At 39.4% G+C, this 20,755-nt stretch overlaps 1 protein-coding gene across 3 annotated transcripts in view; it reads right to left on the bottom strand.

The window, feature by feature from the left end:
* The window catches only part of map3k7 (mitogen-activated protein kinase kinase kinase 7), a 28,342-nt gene extending 26,991 nt beyond the window's left edge, over window positions 1-1,351 (bottom strand). For 2 of the 3 annotated variants that reach the window (XM_085381556.1, XM_085381559.1), the window contains exons 1-4: window positions 1,079-1,351; window positions 443-562; window positions 214-324; window positions 70-135 (exon numbers count right to left, since the gene is read on the bottom strand). In XM_085381556.1, coding sequence (XP_085237682.1) covers window positions 70-135; window positions 214-324; window positions 443-535 — 270 coding nt within the window. In that variant the 5' untranslated portion in view covers window positions 536-562; window positions 1,079-1,351. The remainder of the gene's footprint in view (window positions 1-69; window positions 136-213; window positions 325-442; window positions 563-1,078) is intronic. The other variant, XM_085381558.1, reaches the window with a different exon arrangement.
* Window positions 1,352-20,755: the final 19,404 nt, after the last annotated feature.

The raw sequence follows: 20,755 nt of genomic DNA, 5'->3' as shown, positions 1-20,755 counted from the left end.
AAGAACACCATCAAAAACTCAAAATCAACCAAATAGACCAAATAGTCATTGTTATCCTAGTGAACTTACTGGACTATTGCAAGAGCCATACAGTTTCACAATGTTGGGGTGATTCACACGTGAAAGTTGTCTGAGCTGGAGATGAAAAGGAAAGGTTACACACAGGCAGGCTGTTGAAATAATCTTGAGAATATTTCAATAACGAAAAAATACCTCAACAATAAAGGCTTTCCTCTCTGATTCACTCTCAATAGTCTTGATTGCAACATCTTTTCCTTTCCATTTTGCTTTGCAGACGACCCCAAAAGCTCCTCTCCCCACCACCTGAGAACAGGTAGTTAGCATCAAAGTTACACTCACTAGGTAAGAGCTTCATCGAGCTGACACTAACTGTTGTCATGCGCTAGTGACACGAAAAACAGCAAAAATAATCCCAAGTTACCTCCTCAACTTCAATGTCCTCATAATTGATTTCTTCAAAGGGATACCCAGGTGGTGTTTCAAGCATTTCCGCTGGTGGTAACGATAGAGACATTACTAGCTTAGGTCAGCTAGTAACTTACTATGAAAACGAGCAAACAACACATAGGTAAAAAGCTCAATATTAATAAATAATAAATAAATCAGCACAAGGATACTTAGATAGGTTTCAAGACATCAATTGCAATTACGCAGTCGTATTTTTTTTATTTTATTTTTTTACCGTAACTGCGTAATTATGACTGATGCCGTAAGGAGACATGGCTACTCAATAAAACAAACACGTTACAGCCTTCAAAAATGGCAAATTGTCATTCTTTGGCCGGCTGTCAAGCACCGAAAAACGGATCGGCGTTTGCCTACCTACTGTCAGTTCCCTTGATGCAGTCAAGGCTAACCGCATAGCATAACTAGCTCAGTTATGCAGCTGCTACGAAAAACTACTGGAGAAAATAGGTGTTTAAAGTTAGCTTTTTGCATAATTAAAGATCTGGGACGACAGAATAAGACTACACCATTCCTCACCAGAGTCTGACACTGTCACAACACAACCTTAAAAAAGACAAGCAATTCGAGGCCTGTTAAAATAGCAGCTTACGTTAGCTGGCTGGCCCGGTTGGTAACGCTAGCTACCAGGACTTTCTTAGCTTCAACAATCCAACTCTTCGTAGATGACTTGTCACCAGTGCCGGTTATGTGGACATGGGGATATTTTCTACTATTCATGTAAAAAAAAACCTGGAATAACGTCCATTTTTATAAAAACTGTTTTGTCTATCCACTTGACAAACAAGCATAACTTTTTGACAACTTGTGTAGCTGGCTTGCTAGGAATGTATTTTGATTCTTCGCAGGGGAGAGGGGGAGCTCCACCAGGAAGTGTGTGCGTATTGTAATTCTGTCCCCCGAAACCCAAAAAAGGTACGGAAGCGTAATGCATTAGCTTCAGAAAATGAAGCATTTTTTCCCCCGTAAATGACATAATTAGTTCGGATATAACACACAAAGAAAAAGTAAGAAATTTGTTTTCGTGTGGAATATTTCTTTGTTGTAAAGATGTTTCTAGAACAAGTCCTAAACTAGGTCTCAGGACAAAGACAGTTGTTTGGTTGTTTAGTTTGTTTGAAAAATTATTATTTCAGTTATTTTCTGAAAATTTCCGATACTTAATATTATAAATAAAAATGTTGAAGCAGTAAAAATACTTCTATGCCATTTTACAGATTAGAATTTAAATTTACTTCCAAGATAACATATATTTTGTATTTGTCCTTAGTGTAAGGTACCAATCAATATAAAAAATAAAAATAAAAAAGAATGTTTTCATTAAAAACATGTAAATGTAATAATGTGTCTTGCACATGTCGTCAATCTTGCATGAAAGCAAAAAATTCCGTTTATCTAAGCAGAATATTGACTCAACATCTGTACAGTCTTTTATTTTTAGGGCTGGCAGAATATAAGATTAAATACATCTTGTTTTCTTACATTTACCTGCTGTGATCCAGGGCAGCTCATTTCCTCCCTTCTGTTTGGTATTTCTGTGAAATTCCCTCTGTCTATCACTTATCCCAGCTTACTCGTACAAAAGAAAAAAAAAATATAAATACTGCAATTCAGAAAAGGAACATTAGTAATGAACAATGATAATACAGAAGCTTAAGTGCAGCTTTTATCACTTATACATCATAATCTTGGGCTTATACAGGATTCTGCATTCTTCATGGAAAGCAAGTGAGAGGTTCAAAGTTCAGCTGTGAATTTAACAGGCTGTTGTTTAAAACTTGAAATATATAAGCAGGTCTATATCAGGGTTATATCATTATATCATCGTTTTCACCTCCCCTTTCATAAGGATGTTCCAGTGTATCCTATGCTAAAGGAAGCAAAAAGAAATCATTGAAGCTCTTTCTGTTAGTATTTGGAGAATTGGAAGACCTATTAAGTTTAGAAACCTTACTAAGTAAATCGGGCTATTGGAACACACCCTTGGTGTCTGTTCTAAGCTTTATTTAAGAAATAGAAAAACTCCTGTCTGAAATTGTTCATCTGCTATTTGTATGAGAAAAGCCTGATAGCTGTGGGTGTATTTGATTTCTTATATCACTCTGTTTTACAACAGAGAGAGAGGAGTCTTCCAGTACTGATGCCTTTTGTTCCATAAAGATTTTATAAAGTGGGTGATCAGCGTTATTCAGGATGGCTTCTAATGTCTTTAATGTGCATCCTTCCCCAGCATCTCCAGTCTGGCACCAATTACAAAGCCAGCTTTTCTCACTAGTTTGTCCAGTCTCCTTGCATCCTTGTTACTCATGCTGCCTCCCCAGTAGACTGCAGCATAGAACAGGACAATTGCCACCATAGACTGATAGAACATCTTTAATATTTTACTGCAGATCAAGAGATTTTAGTTTTCTTAACAAAAAGAGGTAACTTTGCCACTTTTTGTATAGGTTGGTATTCAGGGACGCATTTAGATTGTTATCTAGGTGTTTTCTAGATATTTGTATTTTGTTACCATCTCTATGTCCATCCCACAAACTTTCACAGGCTGAAGAGGGGGTGTTATGGCCCGTCTAGGCACGGCCAGACCACAACATAAAGGGTGATCCATCCCCGTCCAACCCCAAGCAGCACGTCACACACTTAATATTTTGTGACAGTGATTTATTTACAATAAGTGCAGTTAAACAAAGGAAGGGAGCATATCATAACTTCAGGGTGAACCCAAGGCCAAAACAACAAACAAAAGGTAGGCTATCTCAGGAATAAACACAACTTACCTACTCAAAGGAACTAAACCAAACGACAACCACTTTCCTCCCTGCCTAACAAAAACAGGAGAAAACTGATCAAACAAAAAGGCGGTCCACCCCTACATGCTCTTACATTAACCAACATGGTAACATCGTGACACAGTGAACGGTCTGCCGGTTGGGTTGGGCCGAGGATGAATGAAGTGGCAGTCGCCGGCGGTCTCTTCATATCCGCTGCCTCCCGGTCCTCAGCCAATCGGTGTGAGCCATCCACCCTGGATGCACCAATCCCAGAGGAGCACCTGGACACTCAAATTTACATATGATTACGATCAGTCGTAACAGGGGGTCTGGGAGTCTTGAGAAATCTACTCTCATTTCCTTTGCCTTATAGTTGTTCAATATGAGGTAGTTTTTGTGACTCCAGTCACTGAAGGCTTTTACAATATTCCCATATTAAGATTCTGGTCTATTCCTGATACACGCTACAATGGCAGTGTCGTCCAAGCATTTCTATTTCTGCTGTATACAATGAAAAGGAATTGAGCCAGTCCCCTGTCAAGCCCCCGTGCTGCTGATTAATTTCCTAGAAACACAGTTCCCCAACCTGACAAACTGTGTCCTTTCTGTCAGGTAGTTTGCGATCCAGGAAACAAAGGAGGAATCATGGTGAGCTTGTCTTTGAGTATATTTGATTGAATGGTATTGAAACCACTTAAAAAAAATCAAAGAACAAAACTCTCACATAAGGGCCAGATTCCTCCAGATGAGTTAGGGCTCGGTGACACCTGTAAAGGACAGTCTTGGTGTAAAATCATTTGTTCCAAGATCTTCATGATGTGCCATTGGACCATGGAGGAGAGCAAAGTTATAACATGCACAGAGCTGTAGTGAAACTGAGTGTTAAAGACAATGAAAAGCCTCACTGCAGCCACTGTCAGTGCTTTTGATGCTTTATTTTGTGATCTTTGGTGTTTTTCACTGTTCCATCTTTCCCAGAGAGCTCCGTTATTCCGTTATAACCAATCAACATTAGGCAGTCCATACGTTATCTGCTTCCAGCAACGCGCAGCTATAGGATCTTGATGGATTGAAGAGAAAACCCCTCTCCCTCCTCTGTCCAAATGAAAACTGTATGGTAAAGGTGGGTGGATCGGTCCAAATGTCAATAGTATCAATACCAATGGTGGTACTGATATCAGATCGATATTAGCAATATAGGATCAATATTTTTTTCTGTCCTCCAAGTTCAGTATTTGGCCCAACTAAATTAATTTGTTATTTGGAAATGAGAAGAATATGCATAATGAAAAATATCTGAACCTGTTTGTTTTGACTACACGTCTATTTTTTTCCCCAGCCTATATCACATTTAAACAACACATGCTGACCCAAAGTGCTTTAACAATAGGCACAGTTACATTCCAGGTCTCCAAAAAACCCAGTTTCAAAATGCATGAATAGCTGAAAGGTGTGTCTTGTTGTGTTAACTAATTACTACGGAAAGCAAAAATCGCAATGCTCTCACCTACATAAGTTGCCCTTAGAAATTAAAAAAATATCAGTATCAGTATTGGTATTGCCAATACTGATACTGATATTTATTGGGTATTGGATCAATGCCCAAATTTGCAGTATCACACAGCACTGCTGCATGCTGACAGACACATTTGCAGGACTATAAAACCACTTTACTATCTACAGCTCTAGCACTCAGCATCAGCTAGGAGCGTGTGCACTTGGACCACTTGTTTTTTTACCAAACACAAAATAAAATATGGTATATGCTGTAGTTTATAGTTATAAAAAATAGACTAGTTGACTCTTCTACTGTTTTCTAGGGACCCTGTCAGTCATGGGCCCTTAGAATCATCAACACTTTTCTCCCCCTATGGTGCTCCTCTTCTCATTTACCATTAAAATCTTGAAGAAGTCCACATTCTTCAAGAAGAAAATAAATTAAACCTGTCATTTCATTTCTTTTCTTTTACTATTTTATACTATTTGTAACATTCTTTAATGTCTCTGTAATTTTGTCTTTTGTTTTGGGGTTAGTACTGTTGTCTCATAGCAAGAAGGTTCGTCTACAGGGAGTGCAGAATTATTAGGCTGAAAGACGACCACCACTGAACAAGACACACAAGCTGAAACATCAAGACTGGGCCAAGAAATATCTCAAGACTGATTTTTCTAAGGTTTTATGGACTAATGAAATGAGAGTGAGCCTTGATGGACCAGATGGATGGGCCCGTGGCTGGATTGGTAAAGGGCAGAGAGCTCCAGTCCGACTCAGACGCCAGCAAGGTGGAGGTGGAGTACTGGTGTGGGCTGGTATCATCAAAGATGAGCTTGTGGTTGTGGGGCCTTTTCGGGTTGAGGATAGAGTCAAGCTCAACTCCCAGTCCTACTGCCAGTTTCTGGAAGACACCTTCTTCAAGCAGTGGTACAGGAAGAAGTCTGCATCCTTCAAGAAAAACATGATTTTCATGCAGGACAATGCTCCATCACACGTGTCCAAGTACTCCACAGCGTGGCTGGCAAGAAAGGGTATAAAAGAAGAAAAACTAATGACATGGCCACCTTGTTCACCTGATCTGAACCCCATTGAGAACCTGTGGTCCATCATCAAATGTGAGATTTACAAGGAGGGAAAACAGTACACCTCTCTGAACAGTGTCTGGGAGGCTGTGGTTGCTGCTGCACGCAATGTTGATGGTGAACAGATCAAAACACTGACAGAATCCATGGATGGCAGGCTTTTGAGTGTCCTTGCAAAGAAAGGTGGCTATATTGGTCGCTGATTTGTTTTTGTTTTGTTTTTGAATGTCAGAAATGTATATTTGTGAATGTGGAGATGTTATATTGGTTTCACTGGTAAAAATAAATAATTGAAATGGGTATATATTTGTTTTTTGTTAAGTTGCCTAATAATTATGCACAGTAATAGTCACCTGCACACACAGATATCCCCCTAAAATAGCTAAAACTAAAAACAAACTAAAAACTACTTCCAAAAACATTCAGCTTTGATATTAATGAGTTTTTTGGGTTCATTGAGAACATGGTTGTTGTTCAATAATAAAATTATTCCTCAAAAATACAACTTGCCTAATAATTCTGCACTCCCTGTAATAGTTGCCATAAACTCACCCAGAATTTCTGAAAAGCTATTGAACAAATACTGTGATTGTATTTTGCTCACAATTGTCTGCAAAACTAAATATCTGAATACTTTTTGCCAGTGTTTGCTTGGATTTTGATGCAACTTTGTGTCAAATAGAGTGTTTTAGTTTAAAGTATCTTTGCTAGCTTCTACAGGGAGTGCAGAATTATTAGGCATGTTTTTCTTGAAGGATGCAGACTTCTTCCTGTACCACTGCTTGAAGAAGGTGTCTTCCAGAAACTGGCAGTAGGACTGGGAGTTGAGCTTGACTCCATCCTCAACCCGAAAAGGCCCCACAAGCTCATCTTTGATGATACCAGCCCAAACCAGTACTCCACCTCCACCTTGCTGGCGTCTGAGTCGGACTGGAGCTCTCTGCCCTTTACCAATCCAGCCACGGGCCCATCCATCTGGCCCATCAAGACTCACTCTCATTTCATCAGTCTATAAAACCTTAGAAAAATCAGTCTTGAGATATTTCTTGGCCCAGTCTTGACGTTTCAGCTTGTGTGTCTTGTTCAGTGGTGGTCGTCTTTCAGCCTTTCTTACCTTGGCCATGTCTCTGAGTATTGCACACCTTGTGCTTTTGGGCACTCCAGTGATGTTGCAGCTCTGAAATATGGCCAAACTGGTGGCAAGTGGCATCTTGGCAGCTGCACGCTTGACTTTTCTCAGTTCATGGGCAGTTATTTTGCGCCTTGGTTTTTCCACACGCTTCTTGCGACCCTGTTGACTATTTTGAATGAAACGCTTGATTGTTCGATGATCACGCTTCAGAAGCTTTGCAATTTTGAGACTGCTGCATCCCTCTGCAAGATATCTCACTATTTTTGACTTTTCTGAGCCTGTCAAGTCCTTCTTTTGACCCATTTTGCCAAAGGAAAGGACGTTGCCTAATAATTATGCACACCTGATATAGGGTGTTGATGTCATTAGACCACACCCCTTCTCATTACAGAGATGCACATCACCTAATATGCTTAATTGGTAGTAGGCTTTCGAGCCTATACAGCTTGGAGTAAGACAACATGCATGAAGAGGATGATGTGGACAAAATACTCATTTGCCTAATAATTCTGCACTCCCTGTATCTACAGATGCAGATTCTGCTGATCGTTGATGCAACAATTTAGCAAATTTAGCAGTAAGACCCTCCTTGATAAGGAAAATAACACTTACATAATGTCAAAATTACATTTTTGAGGAGGGACGTTATATAAACACAGCATTTGATGAATGTTAATTACATGCTCTACACACAGGGAGTAATAAAGCATGTTCCCAATGGAGGCTTTCCAAACCACTAAGCAAGCACAACTCATACTAATGAGCATGAACTAATTTGTTGTGATATTGAACAGAGGGTTGTTAATAGCAGGAGCCATCCCTCTAGCCTGAAATAATTATTCTAATCACTCATTTCAAAGGTGATTAGAATGGTCTCACCTGGAAGGTTTTTTTTTTAGACCTACCTCAATAGACATATGGTTTGAGAGCACAGTCAAAATTTCGGTGCATGTTGCCTAAAATCTTTTCAAGAGTGATTCCTCCACAACTTCTGCGCAGGAGACTTGTGTTGTTTACAAAAGATATGTCCTTGAATTCATGTGTCATCATCCAGCAGCATCACAATAGAAGTTGAGTAGTCCCTTGCAATGTCAAAGTTTCATGTAGTAGCTAGGGATGGTATTTACTGAGATTTTTAAAAGGACAATTGATCTGTCTTCAGGGCTGGATGATTAATTTAAAAATCCTTGACATTAAATTCACAAGGCTCATACTTACAAGCAACCTTCAGTTCCCTAAGATGTGCTAGGTTTCTTGATACATTTCTCTCTGGTCTCTATACTCCGGGGAAAGAGCTTCTCCAGTTATCTAATGACATCCTGATGGCGGGAGTGATATGGAAAAAATTATTTTCACCTCAGTGAAGCTTTTAAGCTGTGCATGTGCATCCGCCTATATCAGAGAGCCACTGTGGCCCTATTTTATCAGCATCAGTGCTGCATGAGGTGTGTTGATAAAATTTTGGGATTCCACCAATAATAATCCAAAATTACAACTGATCTAAATTTGGCAAATTTTGAACTACATGACTGCATGTTGCATCCATGCCTGAAGAAAGAAGTATATTCTTACCAGCAAAGAATCAAGATTTTGTGTTATAAATGGTGATATCCACTCTTTAAACTACATTTTTACGTCCCAAATAAAGCAAAGTGGACTGGCACCTCAGATAGCACTTTTCGTACTCCATCTGAACACTAAGAACCTTTTACTGCTAGCCACATGTACCCATTTATACAATAGTTTGTCTACACACACACACACACACACAGTGACATGCAAGTCAACACAACACAACACAACACAACACAACAAAGCAACAATCAGCCTTCAACAAGATAGCAGCAGAGTAGGCCTGTAACAAGGAAGAGAAGAACAATTATCTGGGGTCCACCCTACTATAAGCAGTGTTGGGTAAGTTACTTTAAATTAGTAACTTAGTTACATTACTAGTTACTTTTATCAAAAGTAACTCAGTTACTTCAAGTTACTCGTTAGTTTCAAAGTAACTAGTTACTAGGGAAAGTAACTTTGGTTTTACTCAGAATTCTCTTGTTAATGTGTTGCTTCTGTAATTGGATACCCAGCAAGATTGCCAGTCTTCTAGCTTGCTTACTTGCCACAAGTGCACTGTGCCACCTACCAATAGAAAGGAAAAAAATAATGTGCATATTTCCACGAGAGAAATCCCACACCTGGACCGTCGTTGACCGCTGCCATGATTCTAGCCTACGTCACAGCGTCATGTGCACTTTTTACATCCAACACCAAAACTGCAGTTGTGGTCCTTTGATTGTACTCAGAACTCGGAAATTCTGCCTTCTGAATAGGAAGATGTAGGTAACACCAGACTGCAGATGAGCTGCATACAGAGCTGGACTGGGACAAAAAATCGTCCCGGGCATTTTGACTAGAGACCGGCCCGCCATTATAGGAAAAATCATAAAGCCTTTGAATGAAAAAAAAAAACCGCTATTGTGACAGTGATGTTCACTGTCTTGATGGTATATATGTATCAATCTATCAATTGTTTGTTGTAAGATTTAGATAATTATTTAATAAAAGCTAGACATTTTAAATGAGAATAAGAAAGAAAAGTATTTCTTTGTGCCCCCTTTCCCTGTTAATGCCCTACCTGGCCCTCCTGGCAAAACTTTGCTAGACCTGCCTCCGCACAGTTACCAGCTGTCAGCTACGTTAAAAAAAAGGATGCTGGTGTTATTTGTCTCTCATAAACAGTTCATAACTTCCCTTCAACTCATTAATGTCAGGTAAAAGGTAAACCAGTTTTTCCATCACCTGTTCAGCTCTGATGATTCAGTAAGGACATCTCCAGGTTTCATCTTCATGTTTCCCTCTCACCACATATCCAAACCGACATCATGAGCAGCAGCTTTTACAGCTGTGGCTCCAGCAAACACCAGCTGATACTAGAAATTAATATTAAATAAATTCTAACAACAGCTGATCAAGCTTAAACGTGCAGCTGTTGTTTAGTGCGACATCCGCTGGTTTCTTCTTATTGGCGCGAAGTGGGCGATAAACAAATAAGAGAGAAAAGCCGATCAGCTGATCATTGATCAGTTTCATGATTGAAGTAGAAACGAGAGAGGGAGGGGGAGAGAATGAGAGAAGAAGAAACAGCTGCAGTGTAAAGACAGAATAACTCCAGCTTTGTGTCTTTTTCAACAAAATAAAACTAGTACCGGTACCGAAAAAAATAAAATGTATTCATAACACACGTGAAAAGACCAAGGAAAACCGAGGAAACGATAAAAACGATAACAAAATAACGCTAAAAAACCCTGAAAACTATACATTTCACACCTGAGCCTCAACTCTCGCGGCCCGGTACCAAACGACTCAATAACAATAATAATGTAGTTACTGTAACGCGTTACTTAATAACGCGTTAGTCCCAACACTGACTATAAGTCAAAATGCAGACAACCTATGAGGATCCTACTCACCACCCTTTAACAGGTACACAGCTTAACAATTGCCTGGGGAAATGAATCTAATCTGCAATGCTTAATAACAGGCTGTGATCATCGCCAGCTACGGCAGGAATGACTGCCAAATGCCAGGACTCAGCTGCTTCTTATAACCAGCCTCTGATTAGAATAGAATGCATTTTATTGTCACTACACACATGTACAATGAAATACAGAGCATCTCCTACTCAGCGCAAACATGTAGGAAAAGAAAGGGGGGTGAGGTGCACAGTTCTGAAGCACTATATACATATGAAAAATATATTTAAAAAAATGTACAAATATACAAACTGGGAAAGAATAGTGTCATACATTTAGAGTGTGGGTTATTGCATGTAAATTAAGTCTTGCACAGTGGTGATAGTAGTTGTGTAGTCTGTTTATAGAGGTAGATCCTTGGACTGTGTTAGCGCTCCCTAATGCTGGGCTCACACTGTGCGATTTTTGGCCCATTTTGAGCCGATTTTTGAGTCGTGCGACCGTTTTGGTGATCGGCCCGATTTTGGCCTTCATCGTGCGTCGTGCATCGTGTAGTATACGTGGGGTAACGAGACGCGATTAACACCTCACAACGAGCTCCCGATCATCAATCGCTTGGTCGTGAGGGTGTCACCGCAGTTTGTCACACTGCGCACGCGCAAACACAAATGTCAGCGAAAAAGACGGCGCAGCACGGCAGTGCAGCGTGTGATCTGGACACAAGCGATGGAGGCACAACTTGTAGAACTTTGGAAAGCTCATCCGAGCCTTTTTGATGTGGCCTCAAAAAATTATCACGACACAACAACCTTGAAAATAGTTGGATCTACACTGCTGCTCAATCACAGCTGCCTGATCAATGTTTTTCATGAGCAATTTAGCAAAGTTGATGGTGGTGGTGTGCGTGTCTGTGTGAGTGAAAGACAGAGAGGGAGAGCGAGCGACAGAATTTCTGTTATAACCTTCATTTTATGTACGCATAGTTTGAGCACTCAGGTCGCATCAGAGCATCAGGCCGTATAGTGTGAGACCCTGCATCGTGACCTATGAACTTCTAACCCCTGCGAGTCAATCGTACAGTTTGAGCAGGAGCTGAATCGCGCGACTGAAAAAAATCGCACAGTGTCTGCCCAGCATTAGAGAGCAAAGAGAGAAGTGGAACGTTCATGCTGAGTTCACAGACCCCATGCATGAACAGAACATCTACAAAATCTAACCCACTACATTAGCAGGCAAAAACTGCACAACATTATCAGTCATCAAGTTTTAGAAATCTAGAGTCTAAAGTTACTCTTTTTATATTTATAAACTATTTTGCTATTGTAACTGAGCGCTTTTAACTGCTAGCCTCACTCATCCACACACATTTATACAGAGTGCAGTATACCGTCTTGTATATAGCATCTTGTCTAACATTTGCACGCATGGATACATTGGGGTAATTTTGACAAAATCAAGAAGACAGACATCAAACCACTGACCTTCCAAGTGGTGGACAACCCACTCTACCTCCTGAGCCAAAGATGATTTTATTGATTTAGTTTTGGCTGTCAATATGCATTATTGTAATGTACCTTCACTGTGAAGAAATTTGGGCCATGTTTAAAGTCAGGAGTCAGCGTTATGAGTTATCACAGCCACAGGGTGTTGCTGTTGTACTTCCAACAGCTGGCCTCTCTTTCAGATGAGCCTAATAGCGATCAGTCACAGTTCCCTCTTTTTCTCCACTTATATTAGGCCAGCATATTTCATCTGTTTGTATGCCACTTACAAAGAAATTCCTCACAATTAGGATGGATTCATTTACTCATTCTTATGTCACCATCAGCACTCTGCTACATTTTAAATAATCTTTTTCCTCTTGCAACTTGGATGATTGATTGTGGTTCACTCATGCAGCTGATGAACATTTATCTTGTGTTTATGGCTTTTAAGTGCCACGACCACTGCCGTTTGGTGTTATGGAGATCTTTTCCCCGAGAAGACTTGCATTATTTCATTAGAGTGAATGGTAAAAAACCAATCCAAACAAACAAACAAAACAAATACAACAACTCCTGTCGCTGCCAGTTTCCCTCCAACCCCAACAAGTAAACAGGTTAGACACTGGGAACTGCTGCCAAGTCATTTAAAAATGTATCTAAATCCTTCTTTCACTTATGCTGAATTTATTTGACAGGTGAAACACATAACCTGAAAAAATAATCCCACAGTCTAATTAGTACTAGTACGAGCAAGCAGTGTGCAAATGGCTGAATACTCAGCAGAGTGAATCAAAGAGCTAAACCTGAAAGGATGCCTTAAGTCCAGTAAAAGTGTCAAGCAATGTGACTATTACAGCCAAGGTATGTTTCGAGCCCAAGCAGAAATGAATGTATTATTTCTCGTCTTTCTGTTCTCACTTGAAGAGTTGATTTTAATTGGATTGCGCCCCCTCTAACTGCTTCCTGTTCACAGGGTGACAAAACAGCTGCAGCCCTACATAGTTGGTGGTGGCAGTACCACCACAGATAACCAGCTGAGAGTGACCTTTCTGCATTGTTCCTCCAATGTATCACAGTTGATATGCTGTCTTGAGAGGAGTAGCAAGGTGGGACAATGCTGCCTTACCCTCCCTTCCATTCTGTGTGATGAGTTTCTCACGTGTTGTAATGAACCCGATCAGATTTATCTGGCCAACCTTTTCATTCACTAATACTAATGTTACCTTTTGGGAGAGTTTTTAGACCCTTTTAATGTTGTTGTGGCGATACATCTGTGATGGGCTTGGTGCTTAATAAACTTTTCTTATGTTTAATGAGGCAAAACTATTATACCCAGCTGCCCTACACATTTCTTTATTTGCCCTACTGAATTTAATTTACTTTTATTTCTTATTTTTTTTAAAAATGCTGAATGTTTTCATTTTTAAAAAGACATAAATGTCCATGTAATAGTTGTAGCAAGTTTTTCTCTAAATGCGTCACTGCACTAAGTCAGTTTTAGACAGGCTAGCTTCATTCATTTAATGTTTTTACAGGAAGTGATAAGAAGGTTGATAATATATCAATCACCTAAAAATGTAAAAATAACACAGTAAGTATGGTCAAAAACTTAGATCCATGCTGCAGTGTGAAGATGGCGAATTCCTGATGAGCAAATAAAATCAACAACAAGACAATTGAATATGTTTATCAATAAAGTGACAAGCAGCAAATTTATTTTATTTTAAAACCTTATTAATAAATAGTGACTGACCGGCATCACAGCAGAATATTTGGCATGTCATAGTAGGAAAAGTTAATTATCAATGATGGCTTCATTTTATTTAGGGGAAGTCAGCTGTGTTGGATGTTGGCTCATTGTCACAGCTCAATCTAACACTTAGAGGAACTGAGCTGTTGTTAATCTGAATTTGTTTCACCAGTCACTGCTAAACACACACACACACACACACACACACACACACACACACACACACACACACACACACGCGCGCATGCGTCATGTTTGCTATCCTCGTGGGAACATCTCATTGACATAATGGTTTCCCTAGCCCCTTATCCTAACCATCAAAAATGAATGCCTAACCCTTACCCTTACCCTAAACCTAACCGTGACCCTGACACTAAAACCACATTTTGAGTGTGAAAAATGCCTTCAACCCCATGGAGACCAGGATTTTTGTCCCCATGAGGGTTGTTGGTCCCCACAAAGATAGCAAGAACACACACGCATACAGTGTGAGTATCAATTAGAATTTTTATTTATTTGGTGATGGTGATGGTGGCGGTGTGTAAAAAGGAAAAGTAGATTAAATCCATATTCCACCATACGTTAATATCTTCATGATCCAAAGGCTAAAACCATATCTGACTAAAAACAGAATAAAGTTTACTGCTGTTATCAGAGACTCTGCAACATTATTGGCACTCGTACATCTTAAAAGCAGAAATGTGACTTTTCAGTCACATTTCAGAAAATGACTGTTCGCACATGAAATAGGAAGAATGTAAAACAATATCTTAATGCTGAACATGGCTCTCCTGCCACTATGCATTAGTACACAGTTAAGTTGGGCATACACTGTGCGATTTTGGGCCCATTTTGAGCCGATTTTTCAGTCGTGCGACCGTTTTGGGGCACTCAAAGAGCAGGTCATCTACTGATTGAAAGGTTGGTGGTTTGATCCCTGGCTCCCCCAGTGTGCATGCCAAATATGCTTGGGCAAGATACTAATCCCAACTTGCTCAAATGTGCGTGAATGTGTGTGAATCTTAGGTAAGTGCTTGTGTGAATGTGGCATGTTGTATAAAGTGCTTTGAGTACTCCAGCAGAGTAGAAAAGCATTATATACGAATCAGTCTATTTACCATTAGTTGCATTGACTGGTGGTTTTAATGTTCTGCTCTATGAGTGTATGTACATCTCCCTCTAAAATATATCAAATTAAACCCAACCACTCTGACAATAACCACCATTAGCAAGTGATTGTTTGGCTTGTTTGTTTTCTCATATATTTATTCTTCTAAGCTGAGTGTAGCAATATACAGTATATGATTAAGAAAACAAATCACTGGTACACAGTTGTTCAAAGCAGGAGTGGCTTTACTCTCATTTAATAATAATAATGGATTGGATTTATATAGCGCTTTCCAAGGCACCCAAAGCGCTTTACAATACCACTATTCATTCACTCTCACATTCATACACTGGTGGAGGCAAGCTACAGTTGTAGCCACAGCTGCCCTGGGGCAGACTGACAGAAGCGAGGCTGCCATATCGCGCCTCTGGCCAACACCGGTAGGCAAGTAGGGTAAAGTGTCTTGCCCAGGGACACAACGACCAGGACAGAGAGCCCAGGGATCGAACCGGCGACCTTCCGGTTACAGATGCGATTCCCAACCCCCTGAGCCACGGTCGAGCTTGATATTTTTATTGTAAACAGAACAGGTTAACAGAGGGCTCACATCGCATTGTGACATCATCTAAGTATACTGTCACAGTACCACTGATAAAGAATCCTTCACTAAAGCTCTTTTACACACAGCAAATCCAGCATGTCCAAATTAACACTGTCGGATTTGATTTCAACACTATTAAAGTGTCTATATGGGTCCACACCAGAGAGTGTTAATTTAACTCTTTTTGGAGAGTTGGTACGTTAACTCTGATTTAGTGTTAAACACCAAATCTGTCTGGAGTTGATAATTTAACACTTGGTGTTAAGAGTTTATATATTAACTCTCAAAGAGTATTTTAGTTTAACTACGTAAGAGTTATCTTCTAATTCATTCTAAAAAGCGGGAATTTTACTGTTCTGAACTTCTAGAAATTTCTTTTGGAAATAAACATTTACTAAAAAGATGCAATGGTTTTTGAAAAACATTTATTCTGAACTGTGCACCACAATTTCAAAACATTTTCTGAAAGATGTAACAGTATACATGTTCTCACTTTCATTAGAATTTTGTTTATCAAAAGGTCTGACATGGTAAATGCAAATAACAGCATTCTCATCACTTATTTCTTCAATACAATATGCATGTCCTTCATTCATCCCTTTGTGGAACTTCAACGCACTTCTGCTCTCCCCCATATTCCATCTTCACAAGCATATCCTGTGCAGAGATTGAATAAAAATTAGTTGACACTAATTAATGGCACAAATAATCCAGTAAACAATTGCAGCACAGTAAGAAGGAATCCTCTTTGAGCCATTACTTGTGTAAAGTATTTTCCCAAAAGACAAGGACACAGGCAACAGGTAATACTGAACTAAATGTAAAACCTCAACCTTTTTCATTTTTACCTAAACCGTGTGCACAAAACTCTGGAGGGATCTATGCTAACGTAGAACCCAGTCAGGACGTCTGCTACTGCTGTTTGCTCGTTTTTTTTATTTTTTTTATGGGCGATCGTTTTCAGGCTTCAAGTAGCACCATTATACCAACATTTCACATTCTAGACATTGTTTTAGGTGTATTTGACCAAAGGTTTGACTGAAAAGCCATTTTTTCAAGGCTGTGGTATTTGCCCGCAAACAATACCTTTCAGCTAGCTAAAACAGAATATTATGCTATCAGCGAGCAACATGGCTAATGCCTTTCACACAGCTTTGTCTCAACTCCAAAGAGCCACAGAAGTAAAAGCTAATAACAATTGAAACAATCTTTGAAAAAATGACTTACCAAGCATGGCAAACAACTCAAATATGTAGAGCAAAATGTTCTGAAACGGCTTCACTTCAGCTTCGATTGGAGCCGTGCTGGGGGCGGAGTCTGTGAATTTACTCTATTGGTGTCATAGCCCCTCTAGGAGTTCAGAGTTAAGAGGTCAAGAGTTAATGTTTCCATTTTAACACCTCCAGATTTGACAGAGAAACACTCATTTTTAACACTCGATTTTAACTACTATCATTTTACACCTCAGAGTTACATTAAAAGAATGTGACTCTGCTTAGAGTAAAATTAACTCTACTTTTGCAAGGAGACTATTAACACCAAAAAATTTAACACTTTTGAATTTGCATGGCTGTCTCAATGACAGTAAATCCAAAAACAGTGCTGAATGATAGGATTTATAAAGTAGTGGTTGAAGATACTTTAAACATTCAGCTGTTTTCCACATCACAAACAAACAAGTTAATGCAATCAGTTATTCCTGGCAACTTTTCTGTTGGCACTCTGACAGCACTCACCAATTTAAGAATGTGTGACTGTGATAAAGACAGAACATTCTGCTGAGGAAGCAGCTGGTACATGAGCACATCAGTGTTGTGTATCAAAGCACATGGATGAGCAAGATAGGATAATATCCATACCCTTGAGCAGGTGATATTATCAAGGGGAGAACACAGAAGCACAGACTGTGGTAGTCTCAAGAGTGGGTGAAGGTCTCCAACGGGATCAAGGGCATTTTTGTTGTTTTTGAATTTTGCTCCGAGTATCTGCAGGAATGCTTTTAAAGAAACACTGATGAAAAAGTAGGAAGAATTTTAAAGTTACCCATGGAAATTGTTCGAGCACAAGGAACTAATTTCTTTTTTAATGCCATTGGGACAGCTGTACAACCTTTCAAGGATTTAGGAGTAGGGATGGGTACCGGTATCCGGTGCCATGATGGCACCAGTTCTGACATAAACGGTAGTAACCAGACCGAAAAGCAGCGCACATTTCGGTGCTTTATTTCGGTGCTTTTTTTTACCTGAGCTGTGGTACACTTTAGATTCTAGCCAATCATTTTATGTTTCCAAGGATGGTAGGCGGGTCCAGGTACGTACGTTCTTTTAGAGCAGAGCTACAGATTAAAAATGCCCAAGGTGAAGCGGTCAAAAGTCTGGCTGTACTTCACAGCAAAATATGCAAACTCAGCAGCCTGCAACAAGTGCTTTAAGGTGATACTGTGCAAAGGAGGTAACTCCTCAAATCCGATGAAACACCTGGCGACGCATAGCGTTTTTTTTTAAAGCCGAGAAATGCGCCGTATTTGATAGCTTGCTGTGAGACCTCACACCGGGCACATCTACTGCGGGTGTAGCCGTAACCCTGCCAGTGTAGCAGAAATGATGACGGATGATGTTGGCAGCAGCAGCAGCCGTTCTTCTCTGCGTGAGTAGCTTAATGTTGTTCGTGTGTAATTTACGTTGAGTAGGCTAACCACGTTATTACATTAATGCATGTAAGGTGAACTAGCAAACATCATCATAGCTACATGCGGCTGTCTTCTTGTTTGATGGCAGATACTCCCTTCACCCTGGCCAAAAAGGCTAAAATGACCAAAGAAAAAGTGGAAAACAGTTAAACATGAGAGGTTTTTGGAAAATTTTTTGTGTTTTTTCCATTGTTTAAGCACTGCTTCCAGCCAAGAATGATACCATATATGCCCTATAGCTGCAGAAAAGGCTAACATTGTTATCTTTTTACAAAAAAACAGCTGAACATGAAGGTTTTTGGACCAACTTTGTGTTCTCCATTCTTTAAGCACTGGTTTGAGCACTGTTTAAGCACCGGCACCATTTCAAAAGTACCGGTTTGGCACCGGTATCGGATAAAACCTAAACGATACCCATCCCTATTTAGGAGGATTATGGCCACCCCTTAGCACCATTTCTCTGTCTGACCACAGGCCTTTAGTCTGTGGCGTACAATGCTCCACACAGCATGATCACTGATGTAGCTGACATAAGTTCAGTTTTCACTGAAATGTAGTGCAGGAATCAAATTTCAAGAAAAAAATATGAAAGAAAATGACTATCGCTGTCATTTTCTGTTGACAAATTTCTATAGGTGGTTTATCAAGAAAATCAGTTCATGGAGGCAATTCTTCACTTGTTGCTCTTAATCCCAGTGTTCACTAAGCGAAGCCTGCAGGCCTTTAGTGACTACTGATAATGTTTTTGTGGCTCTCAAGTTCAGCAAGGAATAAATCCCTTCTCTATAATTCAGACAATGGCAGATCATGCCATGTTGCGATTTGAAAATACAGTTTGACACCAAGGAAGTTTTTCTGTTTAAATCCAACTCTACTATCAGCTATCATAGCAGACCTCACATTGACCAGTGACGTTGGTGTCAATGAACAGCTTTCTTATTAATGTTGAAAAAACAAACAAACAACCATAATCAAAAACTATAAAACAGTATATTAAGTGACCAACATTTTTCCTGTCTTCAGTCTTGCCTTGGCTTTCTAAATTAGCATTTGGTCATAAACTAAAATAAAAATAAGTAGCCCTGCACAAAAACCAATGAAAAAAAGTTACAACAAAAAGTTGAATAATGAAAAAGAGTGTATAAGATATAACACTTGACCATTAGTTTTATTTTGTAAAAACAACCCACTGCATTAAAATAAGTCAAATAAAATTTCCTTCCTGAAATCCAATATACTCATAATCATTTTAAATCAACTACTAAGGATGTGGTTAATTTTTCAATGCTGATAGAACTGCTATGTTGCTGAGTTGTCTTTATTGAATTCAGCAGAGTTAACAAAATGTACTATAAAACGGTATATATAATAATTACTAGCGAGCTGCTTCATTAGTACGACTGGAAATGACCACATAATTTGTCTGACTTCTTGCACTCCATTGTTGAAGTGCAAGAAGAGTAAATGTATTTGTTTACACTAAACACTTCATATGCACCACTTTTTCAATTTCCTGAAAAATAATTATTACCTATTTGGTGACATGAATCATAATCAACTGTGGGGTTAAACTGTAAAGATGCCAGAGTGACTGCGGCTTTAGAAAGATTCCAGAGCTCTGTGCCAGCATTTTCTCTACACAAGTCTTTTGCAGCTGAGGGGATTTGGCAATTGCTTATTTTGACCCTACCTTGGTATCACTGATAAACTGTGACAACTGATGTCTGAACAACCAGTCAAATAAAGTGCCAATAATGAGCAGTTTGCTGCTTGAAAGATGGATGCCATCTGTGGCAGGCGTGGTTTGTGGCGCAGCTGCAGGGGAGGCCAACTCACCGGAGCTCCATCGGCAATCACGCCTCCCTGCATAAAAAGAACATAAAAGGAAGAGTTGCTGTTATGGTGGTGTGTAGGATGCAGCTGAAAAGCTGCGGCCGTGTATTAGTTTTCCTGAACAAACAAGAGAGAAGTGAATATCTTGGCTCTTCCTACATGTGTAAAAATCTTTCTCTATACAGAAGAGGCAAACCCTTATCCTGTTTTTGGGCAACCTTCCATGAATCAAACAGGCCAAAGCTAGCTTCAAAGCCAGACCATAGTGATTTTGACAACAGGAAACAATCTTAGGTGGAGTACTACTTTGACCTAATTGAAAAGTCTAATTTTTCTGCTATTTTACAGGTGGTTCAGATATGTTCAAACTATTACAACTAATGTTTTTTTATCACTGTATGTATCAGTATATCCACCTTTATGGAACATAAGTAGAGCTGGACATTTCTTTGCCTGTCAGGTTTATATTTTCCTACACTGAAAATAAACTGCAGTCATATCACAATTCTGCACAACATCTACACACTTGTACAGATAGCAGGACTTTCAAGAAACCTAAAAAGATACTGCATACATTTAATACTGTACTTATATCAGATAGAGATCAATTACGAGAGATGACTTTAAAACAATAATGTTTCAAGAAAAACTGTTGGGAACAAAAGTCCAAGGCCAAATCTCTCGTAGAATGAGTTAAGATGTTAAAATTAATGCAACAATCCCTCTAATGTATCTAACAGCATGTTTTAAAACTTTTTTAGAATGTACATTTGATTTTCAAAAATTCATCAAGCTAAAAATGGTCAAAATATGCATTCAAACATTAGTTCAGACAGACCGTGAAATTAATC

Source organism: Rhamphochromis longiceps, linkage group LG15, assembly GCF_057381845.1.
Source record: "Rhamphochromis longiceps isolate RC_006_pf linkage group LG15, R_longiceps_female_GT1.1, whole genome shotgun sequence".
Classification (NCBI taxonomy): Eukaryota; Metazoa; Chordata; class Actinopteri; order Cichliformes; family Cichlidae; genus Rhamphochromis; species Rhamphochromis longiceps.
This window is presented reverse-complemented; position numbering and strand designations above follow the sequence as displayed.